The 21337-nt window shown below is 41.1% G+C and overlaps 1 protein-coding gene across 1 annotated transcript; it reads left to right on the top strand.

The window, feature by feature from the left end:
* Nucleotides 1–16612: 16612 nt before the first annotated feature.
* Nucleotides 16613–20795, top strand: KRT24 (keratin 24). Its single transcript, XM_045985571.1, has 8 exons — nt 16613–17293; nt 18089–18171; nt 18674–18830; nt 19089–19250; nt 19349–19474; nt 19794–20011; nt 20382–20494; nt 20692–20795. The coding sequence occupies exons 1-8, from the start codon at nt 16613–16615 to the stop codon at nt 20793–20795; spliced, it is 1644 nt and encodes a 547-aa protein (XP_045841527.1).
* The last annotated feature ends 542 nt before the right edge of the window (nt 20796–21337 follow it).

Here is a 21337-nt window from a genome sequence, read left to right as displayed (position 1 = left end):
GAACGTGAGCTCGATAATGACAGGGAGGTCATCCATTTTGCTCAAGATCATATTTCTAGCACCTAGAACAGTATTTAGCATGTGGTGGGTACACATTAAATATTTGCTGAATGAGTGCATTTTTTAAAAATTTTTTATTATTTGAGAGAGAGTACATGCAAAAGAGCAAAAGCTGGGGGAGGGGCAAAGAGAGAGAGAGAAGCAGACTCCCCACTGAGCAGGGAACCTGACATGGGGCTCAGGCCCAGGACCCTGAGATCATGACCTGAGCTAAAATCTTAACTTAAGCTAAAACTTAACTCACTGAGCCAGGCACCCCTGAACGAATGCATTTAAAACCAGAGGTAATTTTTTTTTTAAGTAAAATTTTCATTTAACATACACAGAAAAAAATGCAAGATCATAGGCGTACTGCTCAACAAGTTTTATTAAACGTACAAACCCATGTAACCACTGTCTGGATCAGGAAGTGGAAAATTAAGCCCCTAGGACCACCCTTTCCTGCCTTGTCCCAAACACTGTCCATAGTCCCCTCCCCAAAGATAACCACTCTCCTGATTTCTCATGGTCTACAGGTCAGTGGCACCTGTCATAGGACCTCATATCCATGTAATAATGCAGTATGTACTCCTTTGTGCCTGGCTTAGTTCACTCAATGTATTTTTGAGATTCATTCACGTTGTTGCAATAGCTAAAGTGTGTTAATTTTCAGTGCTGTGTAGTATTTCATTTTATAAATGAACTGCTGCTTATGTGCTCTGCATTAACAATGGAACTCTGCTGTTCATGGGCACTTGTGTCCAGTTTTAGCCTGTGATGAGTGATGTAGTGGTAAGACATTTGTACGTATTTCTTTGGCTGAAAAGCCAGGAGGAATTATTTTTAGATCAGAAACATACATCAGACTAAAGTCGGTTATTGAAACTATAAAAGGTCACATCTGTGATAAGTTCAGGTTTTTCTTCCTGAACTCATCTGGCAGCTTTCAAAGGGAGGAGAGCTTATAAGACACATTTTTTACCATCTCTAACGGCTGCAAAGCTCATATCTTGTACAAGCTTGGTGCCCAGGAAGTGTTCCAGCAGTGAGTTTTTGTAGAGTGACCACCTTTGCCTCAAGGAGGGGACTCGGCCCCCTGAGAATGGGAGCATAGATGTCCACTAGAAGGACCAAGGCCCTCCACTCCTATGTCCTCCAGGATGATGGGCCGAGGATGTCTTGCCAGAGCCAGGCTCCCATTCGAGATGAAATACCAGGTATCTGCATCAAGGACAGAGAGTTAATAAGCTTTGGTGAAAGAAAATTCATATTAAAGGGATAAGGAGAGAGCTGAGAGTGTAAATATAGCATGGTTTAGTTTGCATACAAAAGCTGAGTACTCTGCTACCTCTAAGAGTTGGCCAGCCCTGGGCCAGCAAGCTGTTTAAGATGTCAAAACATCTGGGCACCTGGGTGGCTCAGTTGGTTAAGCATCTGCCTTTGGCTCAGGACATGATCCCGGGGTCCTGGAATGGTGAAGGTGTGGCCCGGTTGGAAAGATCCTACTCATCCTTCTGGGAGAAGCCCTTCTCCAAACACCCACTCCGTGGCACTTAGGTCCATATCCTTGCTCTGTGTTATAATTGCCTGTTTCCCATCTAACTCATGATTTGGCCAACTGTAAGGAAGGTCTTGAGAGCAGGAGCTATTTAAGTCATCCCTGAATCCTTAGCACATAGCACGGGACCAAACTCAAGAGCTGAATGAATGAATAACATGACTCGGATCTGTACCAAAACAATTCGAATTTGCATCTAAGGCCTAAAAGGAATTTAAATAATTAGTCACTGGTATTGTTAAGTGCCAAAATAAACTCAGATCATTTCAACCTGTACCACACTTAACATAATACATAACCAAAAGGCGTCTATGAAAACGAATTTGGTTTTTGTGCAAGAGAATCAAGTCGTCGGTTTGGGGAATGGAGGTTGTACAAGAGTTTTCCCGAGATCATTTAAGCAAAACATGTGCCCAGGACCTGTATTGTAACAAGATACCATTCTATAATAACATAGAATGATGATCGCCCAGGTAATGTAATAAAGCAGTGATCCTTGACTCTGGTCAGTGTATGTCCTCTTGAATGAGCATGAAAACAACATGCCAGCCCCACGGAAGTGCTGATATGCATACTCCTCCCCCACTCCCCGTTAAGATTGTTATTAGGAAATGTTGCTTGTAGGGCTTCTGCAGGCTATGCCCTGCACCAGGGGTCCAGCCCATGCTCCACCACCCAAGCTGCTTGCCCAAGAGAGGAAGCACATTTTCTGGGTTGTACAAATTTACCAGGAGTAGAGTAGTGATGGTGCATGTCATGAAAATACCAAAATATTTCATAGGACTGTAAGAAGCTACTACCCAGAGACCTCCCCCCGCCCCGCCAACTGCCTTCAACTACGGCCCCAGTTCTTTCTGCATGAGTCACTCCCCAACACCCAGTGACTAAGCTTGTCATGGCGGCAGGGCCTCTAGGACCCCACTCCAGACTCGCTCCAGACTCGGTGCCCATTCTGTGTCTTCAGTGCCCGTGCCATAATGATTGTTAAGTATTTTAATTTTTTTTTTTTTTTGACACACAGAGAGAGATCACAAGTAGGCAGAGAGGCAGGCAGAGAGAGAGAGAGAGGAGGAAGCAGGCTTCCTGCTGAGCAGAGAGCCCGATGTGGGACTCAATCCCAGGACCCTGAGATCATGACCTGAGCTGAAGGCAGCGGCTTAACCCACTGAGCCACCCAGGCGCCCGATTGTTAAGTATTTTAAATAGCACACCTGGTTTTAGCCCTTTTCCTCTGCCTGTTTCTTCGTTTCTTTGTGTATATTCATAGAGAAGCCCTCGGGAGCCATTTATAGGCTCAGGAATGATCTGTTGTATCATATAAAACCATATTCCACAATTCCGGGTGGTCAGTTTCCAGGGCACAAAAAAGTGACCAGATCAAGAGCTCTGTGACAACTCAGACCAGATCTGAGTGGTCCTGGCAGGTCAGAGCAGCCTGGCTTATACCTTTTCCTTCTATTCATCTCATCCAACGAACATATCAAACTAAAGACACACAGGCTCTAACTTGCTGGTTTGAGAAGCCAGCATCAAAGCACAGTTAAAGGGTCACACCCTGAACTGTCTGAATGCAAAATAATTTCTACCGATTTCTAGCTGTGTGGGGCTTTTTAAAGATATTTATTTGTTTGTTTATTTATTTGAGAGAGAGAGCACAAGCATGGGGAGCAGCAGGCAGAAAGAGGAGCAGGCTTCCTGCTGAGCAGGGAGCTGGATGCTGGACTCAATCCCAGGACCCTGGGATCATGACCTGAATCAAAGGCAGATGTTCAACTGACTGAGCCATCCAGGCGCCCCCCAGCTGTGTGTTTTTGACAAAGTTATCTACCTGCCCTATCCCTCCATTTCCTTACTGTAAAATGGTGATAATAATAATAACAATTCCTCCAGAGGGTTGTTGCAAGGAGTAAATATATATATACACATATATATAATATATATATATACACACACACACATATTTTCAACCTATATATTATATAGGTTGAAAAGTGTTTGGTTCATATTAAGCCCACAATAAATGTGGCTAATATAAGGAAGAAATAAAGATCTAAAAATTAAATTCATGATATCCAAGAACTTTAATGATGTAGGAAAACATAGAGATGATCAAGTCCATGTTTCCCCCAAAGGCTTCAGAGTCCCCACCGGGATTCCGAGTCACCCACAGTACTCAGAATGAGAGAGAGAATATTATCAGTCCTTTCAAAGGTGAACAATAATTCTCCCTACTTTTCAATAAGACAATGAAATTTAATAAATCAGCCAACTAAAACAAAAGCATTCAGGAAAAAAATGACCTAATTCCAATGAGTGCATTGGCAAAATGGCAAGTCTGTAAAGAAAACACAGGGCACAGCTCCCAATCCTATCCTTTGTGAGGCTCATGCCTGCAGGAACACGGCACCCAGCGGGGCCAAGATGTTCCTGTTCAGGTGGGAGGTACAACCTAGCACGGTGGGTAACATGCTAGAACACATGTCTCAGGCAAGAAGCAGCTGAAAGCTCTCCAGAAAGGAAAAAAGAACATCACTGCCTTGGTTCATTAGAGCTCTCTCACTGCCTGACATAAAAAGGGGCTTATTTATACACAGTACTGAGAGAACATAGCTATAGACCTGTAATTGTCCAGGAGATTTAATAACTTTGAAGCATAAAAAATACATATAGGTATCAGAGAAGTCTCCTTAACACTTACACACTAATTTTTCTAATTCTTTAACCCCTACCTCTGAAACCACATACAGACCTTATCCACCGTAATTTAATGCTCTGCATTAGGCTGCACATAATCTCAAGTCTCAAGATGCTACAAGACTTGGAAGTTGTATGGGAAAATGAAAAATGAAACAAACACCCTTTCCTCTCTTCCTGGAGCTCTGCTCTCTGTAGGTGTGTTGGGGGCCCCAAAGCCATCCTCAGGTTCAATGATTCCCCACAAGGACTCGCAGAACTCAGAAAAGCTGTTATATTCATGGTTACTTTTTTTTTTTTAATAGTGAACGGATACAGATTAAAATCCAGGTATAGAGGAGATGAAGCACAGTAGAATCATATAAACTGGGACTTACTTCTCCCAGAAATGACTTGTGACAACATATCGTTTTTCCAGTAAGAGAAACTCACAAAACCTTGATGTCCAGTGTTTTTACTGAAATGTCAGTTATGTTGCCGGGGGGACTCATGTGACACACCTTAGTTACTCAATTTCCAGCCCCTTCAGAGGCCACCCTGATATAGGGTAGCCCAAGGACCCCCGCCCCCAAGAAATCCCATTGTTACATAAACTCTCTGGCATCTAGAAAGGCCTTCTAATCAGGCAGGATCTTCCAAGGCTTAGAGGTAATCTCTCAGACTCTGGGTAAGGGCTAGTTCCTTTTTTGGAATGTGCAGGGTTTGGGCATCCTAAGCCTGCTGAGTTAACCCTTCACTGCCTATGGGATCCCACAGCAGAGCCCCAAGACATTCCAGCATTCATCTCAGAGCAATCACTCCCTACAACTCTTACCCCTGACCTGCCAGAATGAATGAGTGAGCAGTCCACACTCAAGACCTCCATGCTCCTTGGGATATCCAGCCTCTGCAGTCAAGTGTAGCTGATGGTAGAAGCCATCTTTTCTTTTCTTTTTATTTTTTTAAAAGATATTATTTATTTATTTGAGAAAGAGAGAGTGAGAGAGGGCATCAGAGGGGAGAAGGTCAGAGGGAGAAGCAGACTCCCCATTGAGCTAGGAGCCAGATGGGGGACTCGATCCGGGGACTCCGGGATCATGACCTGAGCCGAAGGCAATCACTCAACCAGCTGAGCCACCCAGATGCCCTGAAGCCATCTTTTCTTAAAGTGAGTTCTATCTTAGAGACTTTCTTTCATATTTAACACCTGTCAGGTCCGCACTGACCTGCACTGTCTTATAACCAACACGTTAGCCACAGAGAAGACGTGCTACACATTCACAGAAGGCCCCTTGGTTCCCACATAAAGCAGAAGATGGAAATAATTACCCCCGGGCATGGACCTAAATCTCCACCAGGATCAGAGGGATTTAATAGTGTTTGGGAGCATTGACTATATTAGAGGGATAGGGGTGTGTGTGTATGTGTGTGTGAGAGAGAGAATACTTGAAATAAGGCAACCTTAATAAAAATTTACATGCACTGAAACCATTTTCCAGGCCATTAAAGCAAAAACAGGAAATTCAGTCAATACAGATAATCATGTCTCTGAAATATCAGAAAAAGAGCATTTTTTAACCTTTGCCACAGTTTAGTTTCTAGGTCTAGAAACCCAAAGAAAAAGAAGATGCGAGTAGGTATTTACTTAACTCTGATATTAAAAACTCATCCTCCAGAGGCGCCTGGGTGGCTCACTGGGTTAAAGCCTCTGCTTTCAGCTCAGGTCATGATCTCAGGGTCCTGGGATCAAGCCCCACATTGGGCTCTCTGCGTGGCGGGGAGCCTGCTTCCCTCTCTCTCTCTCTGCATACTTGTTATCTCTGTCTGTCAAATGGATAAATAAAATCTTTAAAAAAAAAACCCAAACTCATCCTCCAGACATAAAACTCACTCCTCCATCCCTCCTCACCTTGAATATCAGTTTTTCTTAAAACCTGGAAATAGAATTCAAGGAACAAACACTAGCATCTTAATTAATTAAATGGTGATTGTACATTATGTTTATAGGTCACTTTAGAATTGTAATATATTGATACAAGATATTTTAATGTATAGATACAAGATACAAGATAACAAGAATTTGATCTTCATGAAACCCTAGAAGATAAGAAGCGTGATGCCCATTTACAGACCAAGAGTCTGACTCAGAGGTGTTACTCATCTTGTCCTCCGTCTCAAAGTAATTAAGGGGCAGTATGGTCTTGGACTCAGGTCTCCAAATTGCCAGTCCAATTCTTTCCACACCCAACACACTACCTTATTAATTTGGCAAGGACTTCAAAAACCTCAATCCCTTGAAACTTATTCCACAAAAGGTGATTTTATGCAAAAGGTCTTAAAATATATGGGGAGACACAAAAACTAACAGAAACTTTTCTTCAATATGGACTTAAGATGTTTCATTTTATGCCACCAATCAATAGGAAATGAACAGAAAGTAAATTATATTCATTTCATTAAGAAGAATTCACTAGGGGCACCTGGGTAGCTCAGCTAGTTAAGCTTCAGACTCTTGGTTTCTGTGCAGGCCATGATCTCAGGGTCATGAGATCCAGCCTCGGGGGGTGACTCTGGGCTCATTGTGGAGTCTGCTTGAGATTCTCGCTCCCTCTCCCTCTGCCCCTCCCACCCTGCTCTCTCTCAAATAAATAAATAAATCTTTTTAAAAAAGGAAAAGAATTCACTAAAGCAAAAACCGAATGCTTCTAGATTAATGATACAAGTGTGGTTGTCCATGAGTCACAGGAATATTGGTAGATTTCATGGGAAGTTTTGCTTAACTGTAACTTTCAGCAAACTTGTTTCACAGTAAATATCTCAAAGCTGACAGAATTAGGGTTAATGATAAGAAAATATTGGTCATTAAAAGGTTTAAAATTTAAAAAAAATAAAATTAAAATTAAAGGTTTAAAATTTTAATTTTAAAAAACTGCTTTAACACACCTCTCTCCTTCTCTCCCTCTCTCAGGTTCTTTCTTTCTCAAAGAAAGAAAACATTATAAAATATAAAAATATTTTATAAAAATACCCAATGATAATTTTTAAACTGCTCCAAAGGGACGGAATTTAAGGTGGGAACACTGAATTTCACATTAAGGGTTGCTAGAAATGAGGAGATTCGTGGGTTTTTTTTTCCTCATAAACTTCATTCCCTTCAGGTGTGACCCTTTTTAGCCTGGGATCTCTTCGAGGTAAATGTATGTCAGGGACACACAGTGAAGGTGACAACCATGAGGAGAGCAGGTCGACAAAGAACATTCGATATAATGAAACAAGTGTTGGGCAGAATCAAGAGACCCAGGTTCCAACCCTGGAAATTCTACAATTTGCACCAACAAATTGTATTACGTAAAGGAAAACATAAATTTTTAACTCTTACTAAGTTTTTAATTTTAATCCCAGTGTAGTTAGCATACAGTGCTATATTAGTTTTAGGTGTGTGATACAGTGATTCAACAGTTCCACGTATGACGCAGTGCTCATCACAACAAATGCACTCCTAATCCCCTCAACCTATTTCTCCCATCTCCCACCCCATCCCCTTGGTAACCCCCAGTTTGTTCTCTATAGTTAAGAGTCTGTTTCTTAGTTTGTCTCTCTCTTTCTTTTTTTTTTTTTTTTTAATTTGTGCATTTGTTTTGGGAAAACATAACTTTCAAGCTTCAGTTTCCTTCTTTGTGGAATGTCCTGACTGCCTCTAACAACTCTGATAATTATTACTTAGATTTCATTGACATGTAAAAGTGTGGTTGAAAACTGCAAAAATGATGTGGAAATGCCAGAAGGAATAGCAGGAGAGATTAGACAAGAAAATGATGTCTTATTTAAAGGAGCAAAAGGCCTTGAACATGATGAATCATTAGAACAAACTTTTGAGAAATGATACTTAGCACAGATTGGAGATAGTGGTGTAGGTGTAAGTATAGGTTTCCATGGTGATAAACACACCTACAGTTAAGGCAGGTGTCATGATAGAAAGACTGGAGGCTGCAATGGTGGGCTTTTCCCATGTGAAAAGTATACCATCTGGAACCTCAGTTCCCAGGATACAGCATCAACAAGCTGCTGATTTGAAAATCAAAATCAATAGGGATTTGGTCCAGCCAAAGACTACAGCAAATATTATCCAACAATTAAAGAATGGATGAGTCAAGCAAGAAACCCACACTCCTCAACCTTTCTCATAGGTATTTGTTTTATGGGACTTTTAAAGTAAAAAATAATGCATTGCCACATACACATAATCTTGCTTTCTATTTTTTAGGTAACTAGTCCCAGGGTTAAAATCCCAGGACTTTTTTTAAGGGGCACCTGGGTGGCTCAGTGGGTTAAACCTCTGCCTTCAGCTCAGGTCATGATCTCAGGGCTCCGCATCAGGTTTTCTGCTCAGCAGGGAGCCTGCCTCCCCTTCTCTCTCTCTCTGCCTGCCTCTCTGCCTACTTGTGGTCTCTCTCTCTGTCAAATAAATAAGTAAAATCTTTTTTTAAAAAATCCCAGGACTTTTTTTTAAATGAACGAAGACATAATGGTTATTAATTACATTAATGTGTTGTTAAAAACAAAAGCAGTCTTCAATTCAAAAAACAAAAGCAGTCTTCAAGAGGGCCTTGAATTCCAAAAGGTTTTTTTTTAAACATTTTTTTTAAGATTTTATTTATTTATTTATTTGACAGAGAGAGATCACAAGTAGGCAGAGAGGCAGGCAGAGAGAGAGAGGAGGAAGCAGGCTCCCCGCGGAGCAGAGAGCCCGATGTGGGGCTCGATCCCAGGACCCTGAGATCATGACCCGAGCCGAAGGCAGCGGCTTAATCCACTGAGCCACCCAGGTGCCCCCCAAAAGGTTTTTTAATACATTTTTCTATTTGACTAAAACATTTCATATTTGCCATATGCCAAGTATTATTCCTGGTTCTTTACAACTATACCTTCTCCAGTCCTCACGGTAACTCTATGATGTAGGAGCCATTGTCTTCATTTTACACATGTGAAAACCATCGTACAAAGATTTAAGTAATTTTCTCAGCATCCTACAGCTGGTACACAGCCAGATAGTGACTGGGGAGCTGGAAGTACAAAAAATGTGGCTCTTGAGGCAACACTCCATGCAGACCTTTTGGACCTTGAATACATTTTCCTATGGAAACAAGGTCATAAATAGTTACATAAAGTTCCACCACAGCCAATTTTAACCACATGTAGCTGAGCAGATATTCTGTAGATTGACAAACACAAAGCCCTGTTTCCCAGCCCAGTATCTGTCAAAGAATAAGGGCTCAATAAAAATTTGTTGGATTTAATACAGAACAGATAGCCCTACTTACAACATTAGTGCTCTAGGACAACTTGAAGGCCCGACAGCAGGAACACGATGTTCTCCTTTCCAGCAGCTCCTACATCAGTCCCAACAGTTGGTGGTTAAAAGAAATTTAGGCAATTGGACATGATGATGGGCGATTGGGCGACTGGACATATGGAAATGGCACAGGTATTTGGAGGCAGAGAACCTATGGGGTCATGGTCTGCGCAGGGGACTGCAACAGAGAACTTCAGCAGCAAAACTAGGAGAGAATCAGTTTCTGTCACTGGGTAGGAGGATATGGCTACAAGTCTGTGACAGAAGGTGGTGTGAGCTTCTAGGACCAAGCTACATGGAAACAGGGTTTCTAACTAGGGCAACGGTCTGTAAACAAGGGAAGATGATAAATCAGCCAGCAGCAACCAAGTGTCTACAACTAGGTCAACCACTGGGACAGCAAATAAGCTCTATTGTTTCGCAGTAGGAAAAAAAAAGTAAATTATTTTTCTGACACTTTCTTAACATTGTGAAAATTACATAAGAGAAGATTTGCTGTGATCATATAAAATACAACAAAAATTATACATAAGTTCTCTAAAATCAGAGACTACAACTTGTCAATTTTATGCCCTAAGATCTGGCAGAGTGGTTTTTTGCAAGATGTTCAAATAATAACTGATAAAAATTGACTTATTACTGGTATGTAAAATATAAACTAACAAGATAATAAAAGAACAATAAAATAAATGACAGAATAGAATAATAAAATAAGACAGTAAAAGGATGATAATTTATAGAATCATAAAAAGAAAACAATATAATAATTGGCAAATGAATATAATAATAAATTGAATAATAAATAATAGAATCATAAGTGAAAACAAGTTTCCCCTTTTCAAAAACTCACGGTTATACCACTTCCCTTTTATGGAGGACATATATTTGTACCTGATTTTGCTAACCAAAAGAAATCTAAAGAGGATTTCTCTTTTACGAAAGCATGAAGGGAAAGAGAGATCCGTATAAAGAAAAGCAATATACAGTGAGAAACACAAAATTAAAAGAAAACATTTTAAACCTTGGTAAAACGTGGTCAAAATCCATTCCAACCCCCCCGCCCCGCCAGGGGAATCTGCCCCAGCCAGCCAAGGGACACCAGATTTGGGCTACACGGTTTCAATCTTGTCTTAGCTGCAGTTTGGCGCCACCTGCTGGCAGATGTCTTCTCTGTCCAAAATTAAGAGAGGATTCTGGAACCAGCCAACTCCCAAGAAATTGGTAGTTCCAAGAATCCACAACCTGGTTTGCTGGCCCAACTCATCCTCAGCCTCCTATTCGCCAAACTTCCCTTCCCTAACCACTGCCCCCAACGCTGCCTGTCTACCTGCCACATCCCCCATCCACCCAAGAAGATAAGAACTTTATTTAGCCCACATTCTTGGAGTCTGGATGCAGAAAGGAGCCAACAGCCAACCATTTTACGCCTAAATTTTCAGCAATGCCACAAAGTACCAGGGGTTTTCACTGTCCTTGTCATATATGACATATATGACTGATATCCCAGTCTATAAATTCATGAACAGATGCTTAAGTAAAAGGTAACCATCGTGTGATACACATAAGCGATTCATAAAATATAAATGGCCAACAAACAAAAAAGTGCCCCATGCCCAAGATCTCTCATATTCAAAGAAGGACATCACAACAGTTCTGTTTTGTTTAGTGGTAATACCTATTTTAGCGAGGGTGTAGAGAAAAGGCACAAATGTATTGTTAGAGTGAGATTGGCAACAATTCAGCAATAGAATCAAAGGCCCTTCAGAAAAGAGCATGTTCTTAGAACCTGGAGTTCCATTCCTAGGACAGTTATTTATTATATGCCCATCCTTCTGTGTCTTATCATAGTGAAAAACCAGACATAATAAAATATCCCACAACAAAGAATCAATAGACTGTTACCAAACGCACATCAAGGTCCACTGAAGGCATGTTATGCAGCTAGTAAGAATGTTCGAGTTGGTGTATTGGCCTGAAAAGATGTCAGTCATCTCTTGAGAAATGAAAAATTAGAGTTTCAAGGCAATGAATGCAGGATCATCTACTTTCGTAAGAAAATAATTATTCACAAATTACATACATGCTTACTAAAAATCTGGAAGGATGTACAACAAAATGTGAACAGTGGCTGTTTGTGGGTAGTGGAAACGTGAGTGATCTTTATTTTCTGCTGCATGTTCATGTGAATTTTCCAATTTTTCTGAAAAAATGTACTACTTGTACCATTTTAAAATCTTTAAAGAAAAACTATGTTTAAGTGCTTTTGCAATGAATATGTTCCTTTTGTTTTTGTTTTTGTTTTTAGAGAGAGCATGCATGCCAAGGAGGGATAGCAGGGGGAGGGGCAGAGGGAGAGAGAGAATCTTAAGCAGGCTCCACCCTGAGGGTAGAGCTCAATGTGGGACTTGAGTTCATGACCCTGAGATCATGACCTGAGCTAAAATCAAGAGTCAGATGTTTAACCAACCGAGCCACCCAGGTACCCTCCCATTTTTTTTTAATTTTAAGGAAAAATAAAAGAATAGCTAAGTGGCAAGTAATGTGGTAGAAAGTGTAAGAACAAAAGAAAAGGATGTGGAGAGGTAGGGAAGCTGGTAAATTAGGAGTTGGTAGGTGGGGCAAGAAAAGTGTTCAAAAAGAGGCAGGTCTTGAAAGGTAGTAAAATTTGGATGCACAGGGGCACCTGGGCAGCTCAGTCCATTAAGCATCTGCCTTCGGCTCAGGTCATGATCCCAAAGTCCTGGGATCAAGTCCCCCATCAGGCTCCTTGCTCAGCGAGGAGTCTGCTTCTCCCTCGGCCTGCCGCTCCCCCGCTTGTGGTATCTTTCTCTGAAAAATAAATAAATAAAATATTTATTTAAATAAAAATAAATACTAGTAATCTATCTGACAAAAAATGTCATGGTTATTATTTGCACATCATCCTGCACTCATTGCAAAGGTTTTATTCTATAATGAACCATCATTTACATGATTCTTTACAAGTAAAATGAACTGCTAACAAGAAACTATTCAAAGCACTATATAACTAAGGGCAGCATTGAACCGGGAGCCTGGTCATCAGGGGTTCACTTTATTTCTTTGAAAGGATCTTATATTGAACAACTCCAGGACGCCAGGCACTGAAGCTGGCATCTCTGAACATTATGTTTCACTGGAAACTCACCAGATTCTTGAAGCTTTCATTTTACAAATGAAAGAAATGGCAAGAATTAATTTGTGAGCTTTGGCAAGTCATTATTTCAAATAAAAAGAGTAAGTATTAAATTTGGAGGAGGTCTTAAAACATTGGGGACCAGTATTTACTAAAGAATTCTAGGACGCCTGGGTGGCTCAGTCAGTTGGACGTCTGCCTTCAGCTCAGGTCGTGATCCCGGGGTGCTGGGATAGAGCTCCTTGTCGGGCTCCCTACTCAGTGGGGAGACTGTTTCTCCCTCACCATCTGCCGCTCCCCCTGCTTGTACTCTCTCACTCTCACTCCCTGTCAAATAAATAAAATCTTAAAACAAAAAAAAGAATTCTAACACCTCAAGCAAGAACAGAATTATATTTACACATGTGATTAAAACCCTTCAATCCACTAAACACCAGTGTTCTAGAGTTTGTGAATCATAGAATTAAGAATTTTCATAGAATTTCTAATCATAGAATTAAGATGAGTCTGTTTGATAGGTCTACCCATTTAAAAGGAAATGCATAGATCCACAGAAAGAAAGCATTAAAAATGCATGTAAATTAATAATAATGAATAGAAGAAAATCCTGTGAGTTCATACACTGCCTCATTAGGCAAGGAATTTGAGGTAGTAATGGTTGTTTTATTTATTACATACCCTTCCCAGCAGTAACTCTAGAGTATCAGAGAAGCATCTTAGACCTTAATTTTGGGGGCACCTGGGTGGCTCATGGGGTTAAGCCTCTGCTTTAGCTCAGGTCATGGTCTCAGGGTCCTGGGATTGAGTGTTGCATCGGGCTCTCTGCTCAGCATTGAGCCTGCTTCCCCCTCTCTCTCTGCCTGCCTCTCTGCCTACTTGTGATATCTCTCTCTCTGTGTCAAATAAATAAATAAAATCTTTTTTTAAATTTTTATTAAAAATTTTTTTAAAAAGAACTTAATTTTGAATCTCAATTTTAAAAACAAAAAAGAAATGTGTCAGCATTAAAAGCTATATCAAGAAGAAAGCTAAAAAAAAAAAATAGGTCAGAAGATGGAATACCTTAGTCATCACAAGCTTCTTCAGTGGACACCAGAACAATCCAGATATCCCCAAATAGAAGGTTAGTAAAGCCACCAAAATGAAAAAGATACAACTCACATGACAACTAAAAACACAAGTCTCAAGCAAATTTCGGAGATCAGAGATGCTGCTGAATGTTGGTTTTTCTCATTCTTTCCACATAAAGCTCTTTCTACCCAGGCTCTGAAATTTCCCCATTTCAATTAGCTTTCTTTCATTTAGCTATTGTCCCTTTCTTTAGACCTTCCTTTAGGCAAATGCTAGCCTCTGTGAACGTGGAAAGATTACATTTCATACATTTATGAAAGGGAAGAAAAGCCCAGTGGTTTTTTTCTTATCTCCAGCATTTACCATCACACCATTAATCACTAGTGCTTAGGCTTCCCTGGTTTCCCAGCTCTGGGGAGGAGTGAGGCAAGATGACCAACATTCCTTAACGCTGGTGCATTTTTTACCTACCTTTAAAAGGGTGTGATGAGAATTACTCCCAGCTTAACAATTTAAAGTTTATAAAGCACCTCCTTGGCCTTAGAGAGATGGTACCCTCCACAGAAGAATGGTAACACACCACTGCTGTGAAAATAAGGCATAGGGGCGCCTGGGTGGCTCAGTGGGTTAAGCAACTGCCTTTGGCTCAGGTCATGATCCCAGGGTCCTGGGATCAAGCCCCAGGTTGGGCTCCTTACTCGGCAGGGAGCCTGTGTCTCCCTCTCCCTCTGCCTGCTACTCCCCCACTTGTGTTCTCTCTCTCTCTGTCAGATAGAAAGATAGAAAGAAAGAGAGAGAAGAGAAAGAAGATAGGGCAGGCAAGTGTAAAAACTAATTCCTGAAGAGCTACACAGCAAAGGGAATTATCACCTATTTAATAGTGTGTCCCAATCAAAGGCAGTCCAAGGAGAAATGAACAGAAGGCAGAATGCAGGATGACAAAGGCTTGATGGTGATGAAAGCACACATACAGTTTAAAGAGACTGCCAAGATAAAAACTGGTTTAAATAAGCAAAAGTCAGCTACCTGAGCATAAAGCTGAGGCCAAGAAAGGTTTTAAAAGCATCTACGCTTTTGTTGTTGTTGTTGTTGTTGTTACTTTTTAGGGGGGCCTGGGTGGCTCAGTCATTAAGCATCTGCTTTCGGCTTGGTTCTGGTGGAGATCCCAAGGTCCTGGGATTGAGCCCCGCCTCCCAGGCAGCCCACTTCTCCCTCCCCCACTCTCCCTGCTGTGTTCCCTCTCTTGCTGTCTCTTTCTGTCAAATAAATAAATAAAATCTTTTTTTTTTAAAAGATGCTTTTTAAAAATTGTGGTTAAGTGAACATAACAAAATTTACCATCTTCACATTTGTGTCTGCTCAGTATTGTTAAGTACATTCATATTGCTCTGCAACCAACCTCCAGAACTCTTTTCATCTTGCAAAACTGAAACTCTATATCCATTAACCAACTCTCCATTTCCCCTTCACCCAGCCACTGGCAACTCAGTTGTGTTTACTGTCTCTGAAATTGACAACACCAGGTACTTCATGTAAGGGGAATCATATAGGAACGTCTTAACAAAACAAACAAAAAACCCAAAAAACAAAAACCAAAACTTTTAAACCAGAGAAACTACTAGCAGAGGCAAACGGAAGTAATGTAAAGTACAAAGGGACAGAAAAACAGGAAGCAGAAAGTGAACTGGGGAGGATTCTAGATTTTGGTATCTGTAAAATGATCCCAGTCATAACATTAGTTATCGTATCTTTACTAAATATCTTTTCAACCAAAACAGAAAAAATATGAGCAGAAAGCAGACGGGGGGGAATTCCACATTTTAGTATCTGCAAAATGACTCTAGGCATAACATTGGTTAGCAGAAGTGGATTCAGATCCCCTTCTCCAAACACCTTTAAAACAAAGATAAAATCAGCATCATCTTAGTTTCTTAAGATTTGACTCCAAAAAAGGAAGTTGCTATCACCATCTCAGGCTCGAATTTAATCAGAAAGAAAAGCATCTTGGTACCATCATGTCAGTGACAATGAACCCCCATCTAAAACTGTTTCTAGTCTTTCCAGGATATTCTCTGCTCAAGTAAGCATGATGCTGAGACCTAATAGTACATGCAGGAAAAACTATTATATTTAATTCTTTCTTTTTAACAGTGAAAATACCTAATCTGATCTCAGAACACAAAGAAAACTTCAATACAAACATACCCTTAGAAATATGGGGATTGAAATGATCATAGAGAAGGACAATAGTAAACCTAAAACGAATGCTGATGCTAGAGCTAATTTCAACTTTAAGAAGATAATATGAACAAAAGTTAGAAGTTTGTTGGGAAATTTCCATTCTCATTGTATTAAGTATTTTAATTGCATTTGCTAATCTGGGGATGTGTTCTCCAGTTGGGAAATCATGAAGCAAAGTGAATAGAATTACACTTTCAGGAAAGAATTCTAAGTCATCGAAACCTCTGAAAGATTAAAACTGTAATTCTGGAGGGAAAAAAAAAAAGTTTTTGGTTTTGCTCCACCTCATTTTTTTTTCTTGATAGAGTAAATGCCCTAAGGCTCTGACCTCGCTTCAGAAAAAGAGCCAGTAGAGTGGGTTCCAGCTGCGGATTAGCAAAACTGTAATAGGGATTAAGAAGTGACACAGAAAAGCAACACCCTGAAAGTGTGTATATAAGGGCCAAAAAGACAGCTTGCAAATACGGGCTTCAGCATCACCTCTCCTCTTCCGCAGAACGAGCTAAACATTTGCAGGAGTACCATGTCTTGCTCTTCTCGAGTCTCCTCTTCCAGGGCTGGAAGCAGTGGCTTGGTCAGGGTGTCTGCTGGTGGGAGCAGCTTCAGCAGTGGAAGCAGATGTGGTCTGGGGGGTGGCTCTGCCCGGGGCTTCCGAGGAGGAACCGGCAGCTGTGGCCTGAGTGGGGGATCGACCAGTGGCTTTGGAGGTAGCTTTGGTGGGGGGGTTGGTAGCTGCTCAGGAGGGGGTGGTTTGGGAGGAACTCCAGGCTCTGGGGCTGGCTTTGGAGGAGGTTCTGGCTTTGGTGGGGGTTCTGGCTTTGGTAGGGGTTCTGGCTTCGGTGGGGGTTCTGGCTTCGGTGGGGGGTCTGGCTTTGGTGGGGGTTCTGGCTTTGGTGGGGGGTCTGGAATTGGTGGCGGTGCTAGCGGAGGATTCTACAGCTATGGCGGTGGAATGGGCGGTGGTATGGGAGGTGGTGTTGGCGATGGGGGCCTTTTCTCGGGAGGTGAAAAGCAAACCATGCAGAACCTCAATGACCGCCTGGCCAGTTATCTAGACAAGGTCAGAGCCCTGGAAGAGGCCAATACTGATCTGGAGAACAAAATCAGGGAGTGGTATGAGAAATTTGGGCCTGGATCTGGAGATGGTGGATCTGGAAAAGATTACAGCAAGTACTATCCAGTCATTGAAGATCTCCGGAACCAGGTGAGCCACTATCCACTACCGGGTTTCTATTATTTCTGTATCTTTTGCTCTTATTCAGACCGTATACCGTAATGAAGATTTCAAGTCAAGGAATTATTTAAAGACATATTTGCTTCTTGTACATGTAAAATGGGACTTGGTACGTTTTAACTATGACAGTACTGTATATGACATCCAACCATACTAATTATCTGTTTGCATCTCGAATTTGAGTATTTCTACATAACAGCAAAATTTATATAATGCAAGACAGCAAATTAACAGGTACATATAAGAATGGTGGCAATGAGTCAACACTAGCTTTATCTAATGTTTTCGGATTAATTCTGGCAAGTTGACATATTTTGGTGTCTTGCTATATTTAAATCATCTTTACAACTATTTTTCTTCCTAGAAAATCTGGTGCAAATACTGTGTGAGCAGAATCTGAAATGTTTAGCCACCATTGTATGGGAAATATTTTTTAAAGACTTTTTAGAAGTAAAATTCATTTTTTGTACTATTTTCTGAAAGAATTTATAGATTAACTGATTCTCCAAAGCAACAGAAATAAGCAGAGGGCTGTGCTCTATAAAACAATGTTTCATACCTATTCCAGTGAATGTGAAAACTCTTACCTTTTTGTAGAAAGATGTGCAACAACACCAGATTATCAATAAAGATGTCATTACTAAGCAAGTTTTCAGAGCAATTTACTTTTAAAAGCCAATGCAAAGGACATCTACCCTCACAGAGGGGCATGCAGACACAGGTAAAAAGTATCCATGATGCATTCACTATTATTGCCTTTTCCAGATCATTACTGCGACTATTGAAAATGCTGGGATCGTTCTGCAGATCGACAATGCCAGATTGGCTGCTGATGACTTCAGAATGAAGTAAGAAAAGAGAAGACTTGCAAATGTTGTAGGAGAAATAAAAAGCAATCTGTTTCACTTATTCTAAATTTAAAGAACTATGTTTTAGGGGATCAAGACCTAAATTTACAAACATTCCAAGAGCAAATTTTAAAAACCAACACTCCTCTCCGACAAGGAAACAAAAAGAGAGGCAAATTAAGGATGAAATTTTTGTTCTAAAAAATATTAGCCGTCAATAGAATTAATACTCAGTTCACAATTTTCGTTCCAGGGATATAATTCCTAAGAGAAAACTTAGTAGCTTTTTTGCATCAAATAGCTCAGAAGTGGGTGTGTGGCTGATTCAGTCAGAGAAAAATGGAGCTCTTGATCTCGGTCAGAGTCGTGCGTTCAAGCCCTGCGTTAGGTGTAGAGCTTACATAAATAAACCAACAGTTCAGAGGAAAAATCTTTTTCTTCACTATGCAAGAATTGATGGACTTTGAAATGCTCTGTCCTGTCCTACTGTTGTCCTTTCCAGGTATGAGAATGAGCTATATCTCCGGCAAGCCGTGGAGGCTGATATCAATGGCCTGCGGAAAGTTCTGGATGACCTGACCATGACACGCTCTGATCTGGAGATGCAGATCGAGAGCCTCACCGAGGAGCTGGCCTACCTGAAGAAGAACCACGAGGAGGTAGGGACACATTCCATGTTATTAAAAGACGCTGGCCTACCCCACATCATTCTGTAAAAATAAAATAAGTTTTCTCTAAATGGATTTCCAACACCTATGATGGAGGAGAAAAGGAGTCATGAGCAAATTATATCTGAATTTAGTGGGAAGTGGGGGTAGCCTTTAGTGTCCTAGTTTCAATTTTTTGGTTGGCTATGCACATTTTAAGAAGTCTTTGCTTTCCTCTTTTTATCACCTTGGTGTTTCTCTTCACGCTAGGAAATGAAGAGTATGCAAGGAAGTTCCGGAGGGGATGTGACCGTGGAAATGAATGCTGCCCCAGGGACTGACCTGACCAAGTTACTGAATGACATGAGGGCGCAGTATGAGGAGCTGGCTGAGCAAAACCGCCGCGAGGCTGAGGAGCAGTTCAACAAACAGGTAGATTATCACTGCTGGATGCCCGAGCCCGCGGTCACATGCAAGCCACCTCCTCCCAGTCCTTCAGCCTGCCCTGACAGCATTTGCTTTTTCTCTAGAGTGCATCGCTGCAAGCACAAATTTCTACAGATGCTGGGGCAGCCAGTTCCGCCAAGAATGAGATAACAGAACTGAAACGTACTCTGCAAGCTCTGGAAATTGAGCTTCAGTCCCAAATGGCCATGGTAAGTGCAAAGAGGTTTGCAACATCTCCAACGGGCAGTTAAGCGATCCCGTGTTCTTTCTTTGCCAAGATGTTCCACTTGGCACATAATGAAAGCAGCATTAGGAGAGCTCGCTTGTGGTTATAGAAAGCATAAACATTCCAGTTCAAGATCATATACTTCCGTAGAAGATTCAGCTTAAAGAAAAACAGTTACGCCAACAAAAAATAAGGAACCAATGATAGAACACCGTAAGTTGTCACTTGAAGGTGTACTTCTTTTAGCACCTTATAAAAAGGGAATTTTGCATCACGAGGCTTTGATTTGCTTTTTCTCTTAGAAAAGCTCCCTGGAGGGAACCCTGGCTGACACAGAAGCTGGCTATATGGCTCAGCTGTCAGAAATCCAGATGAAGATCAGCGGACTGGAGGAGCAGATCTGCCAGATCCGGGGCGAGACGGAATGTCAGAACGCAGAGTACGAGCAACTTCTGGACATCAAGACCCGCCTAGAGATGGAGATTGAGACCTACCGCCGCCTGCTCGATGGGGAGGGAGGGTGAGTGAAAGTTATGAACCCACTCAGTGCATTCCTTGGTGTACTTCTGTTATGAAACCAGAAAGGGGTCTGGGGGCTGGACTTGGTTTAAAAAGTCACAATGGGGCACCTGGGTGGCTCAGTTGGTTACGCATCTGACTCTTGATCCTAGCTCAGGTCTTGATCTCAGGGTCATGCATTGAAGCCCTGTGTTGGGCTCCATGCCCATCTTAATAATAATGATGATGATGATGATGATGATGATGATACAAAGTCACAGAGACTCAGTCCAATCCAAAAATATTTACCTTCATCATGGAGAGCCCCCTGCATGGTGGGTTTCTCCCACCTTCGCAAACTACAAAGGAAAACAATTCTTTTTTTCCTCTAGGGGTTGTGGTTCTGGAGGATCTGATTTTAGAAGCTCGGGATCCAGAAGTACAGGATCCAGAAACATGGGATCTGGTGACTCAAGATCTGGAAGTTGTTCTGGCCAAGGAAGAGGTAAACACTCCTTAATGTTCATGATCATCTTATAATTTAAAAGTAAAGGCATGCTTCTCTTGTCTTATAAAAAGCATATACTACTGTTTACAAAATCTTAACCCGAGAGGACTTACTTAAAGAATGCATTCTAATGTCTCTTGATCTGGGTTTCTGTGATCGTTTCCAGACTGACATTGTGATTCTGTGACTTTCAGATCCAAACAAGACCAGGGTGACAAAGACCATCGTGGAGGAGATGGTGGATGGCAAAGTCATCTCATCTCAAGTGAGCAACGTGTCTGAGGTGAAAGTGAAATAAGCAATTTCCAGATCAGCAAGAGTGTCTTTCAGAGAAAAATGGAAGGACACGAATGAAGAAATCACATCAATCCTGCCATCTTTCTGGATAACTTCAGGAAGAGTTTCCATCCAGAAATAGCAATTTTTTCGCATCCTCTTTTCTTTTCTTACTAGAACACTCTTGAAAAAGTTGAAATAACAACTTTGCTCTAATTGTTTTCATGCTTCAATAAACTTACTTTTGCAAGTTAACTAAATGCTTCCTGAAATTTTTAAAGAAGTTCAATATTTTACCTAGACTTGAAGCTATCAGTTACAATCTCTCCTCACGATTATGTTACTAATATTAGTTCATTATTTCTATAATACCCTCTTCATAAAAATCAAGATTGGAGCTATATGGTATGTGGGCATTTCTAGCAACATCCCACTGGAACCCAGTGATAGCTAAAATTAGACTTTAGCATCCCTAAGAAACATTGTGGGAAATAAGATGGGATATGTAATAGGGTGCCAGATTTCTGAAAACCTTGAAAGCCCCAAAGAGAAAAGATCTCAGAT

The sequence above is a fragment of the Meles meles genome, chromosome 18 (genome assembly GCF_922984935.1).
Source record: "Meles meles chromosome 18, mMelMel3.1 paternal haplotype, whole genome shotgun sequence".
Taxonomy (NCBI): domain Eukaryota; kingdom Metazoa; phylum Chordata; class Mammalia; order Carnivora; family Mustelidae; genus Meles; species Meles meles.
This window is presented reverse-complemented; position numbering and strand designations above follow the sequence as displayed.

What these genes read in the sequence shown, in the direction of transcription:
- KRT24 (XM_045985571.1), top strand. Translation starts at nt 16,613, where the DNA reads ATGTCTTGCTCTTCTCGAGTCTCCTCTTCCAGGGCTGGAAGCAGTGGC. An exon ending in AGGAGCAGTTCAACAAACAG is followed by an intron (nt 19,251 to 19,348) that starts GTAGATTATCAC and finishes CTTTTTCTCTAG; the next exon opens with AGTGCATCGCTGCAAGCACA. An exon ending in CTGCTCGATGGGGAGGGAGG is followed by an intron (nt 20,012 to 20,381) that starts GTGAGTGAAAGT and finishes TTTTTCCTCTAG; the next exon opens with GGGTTGTGGTTCTGGAGGAT.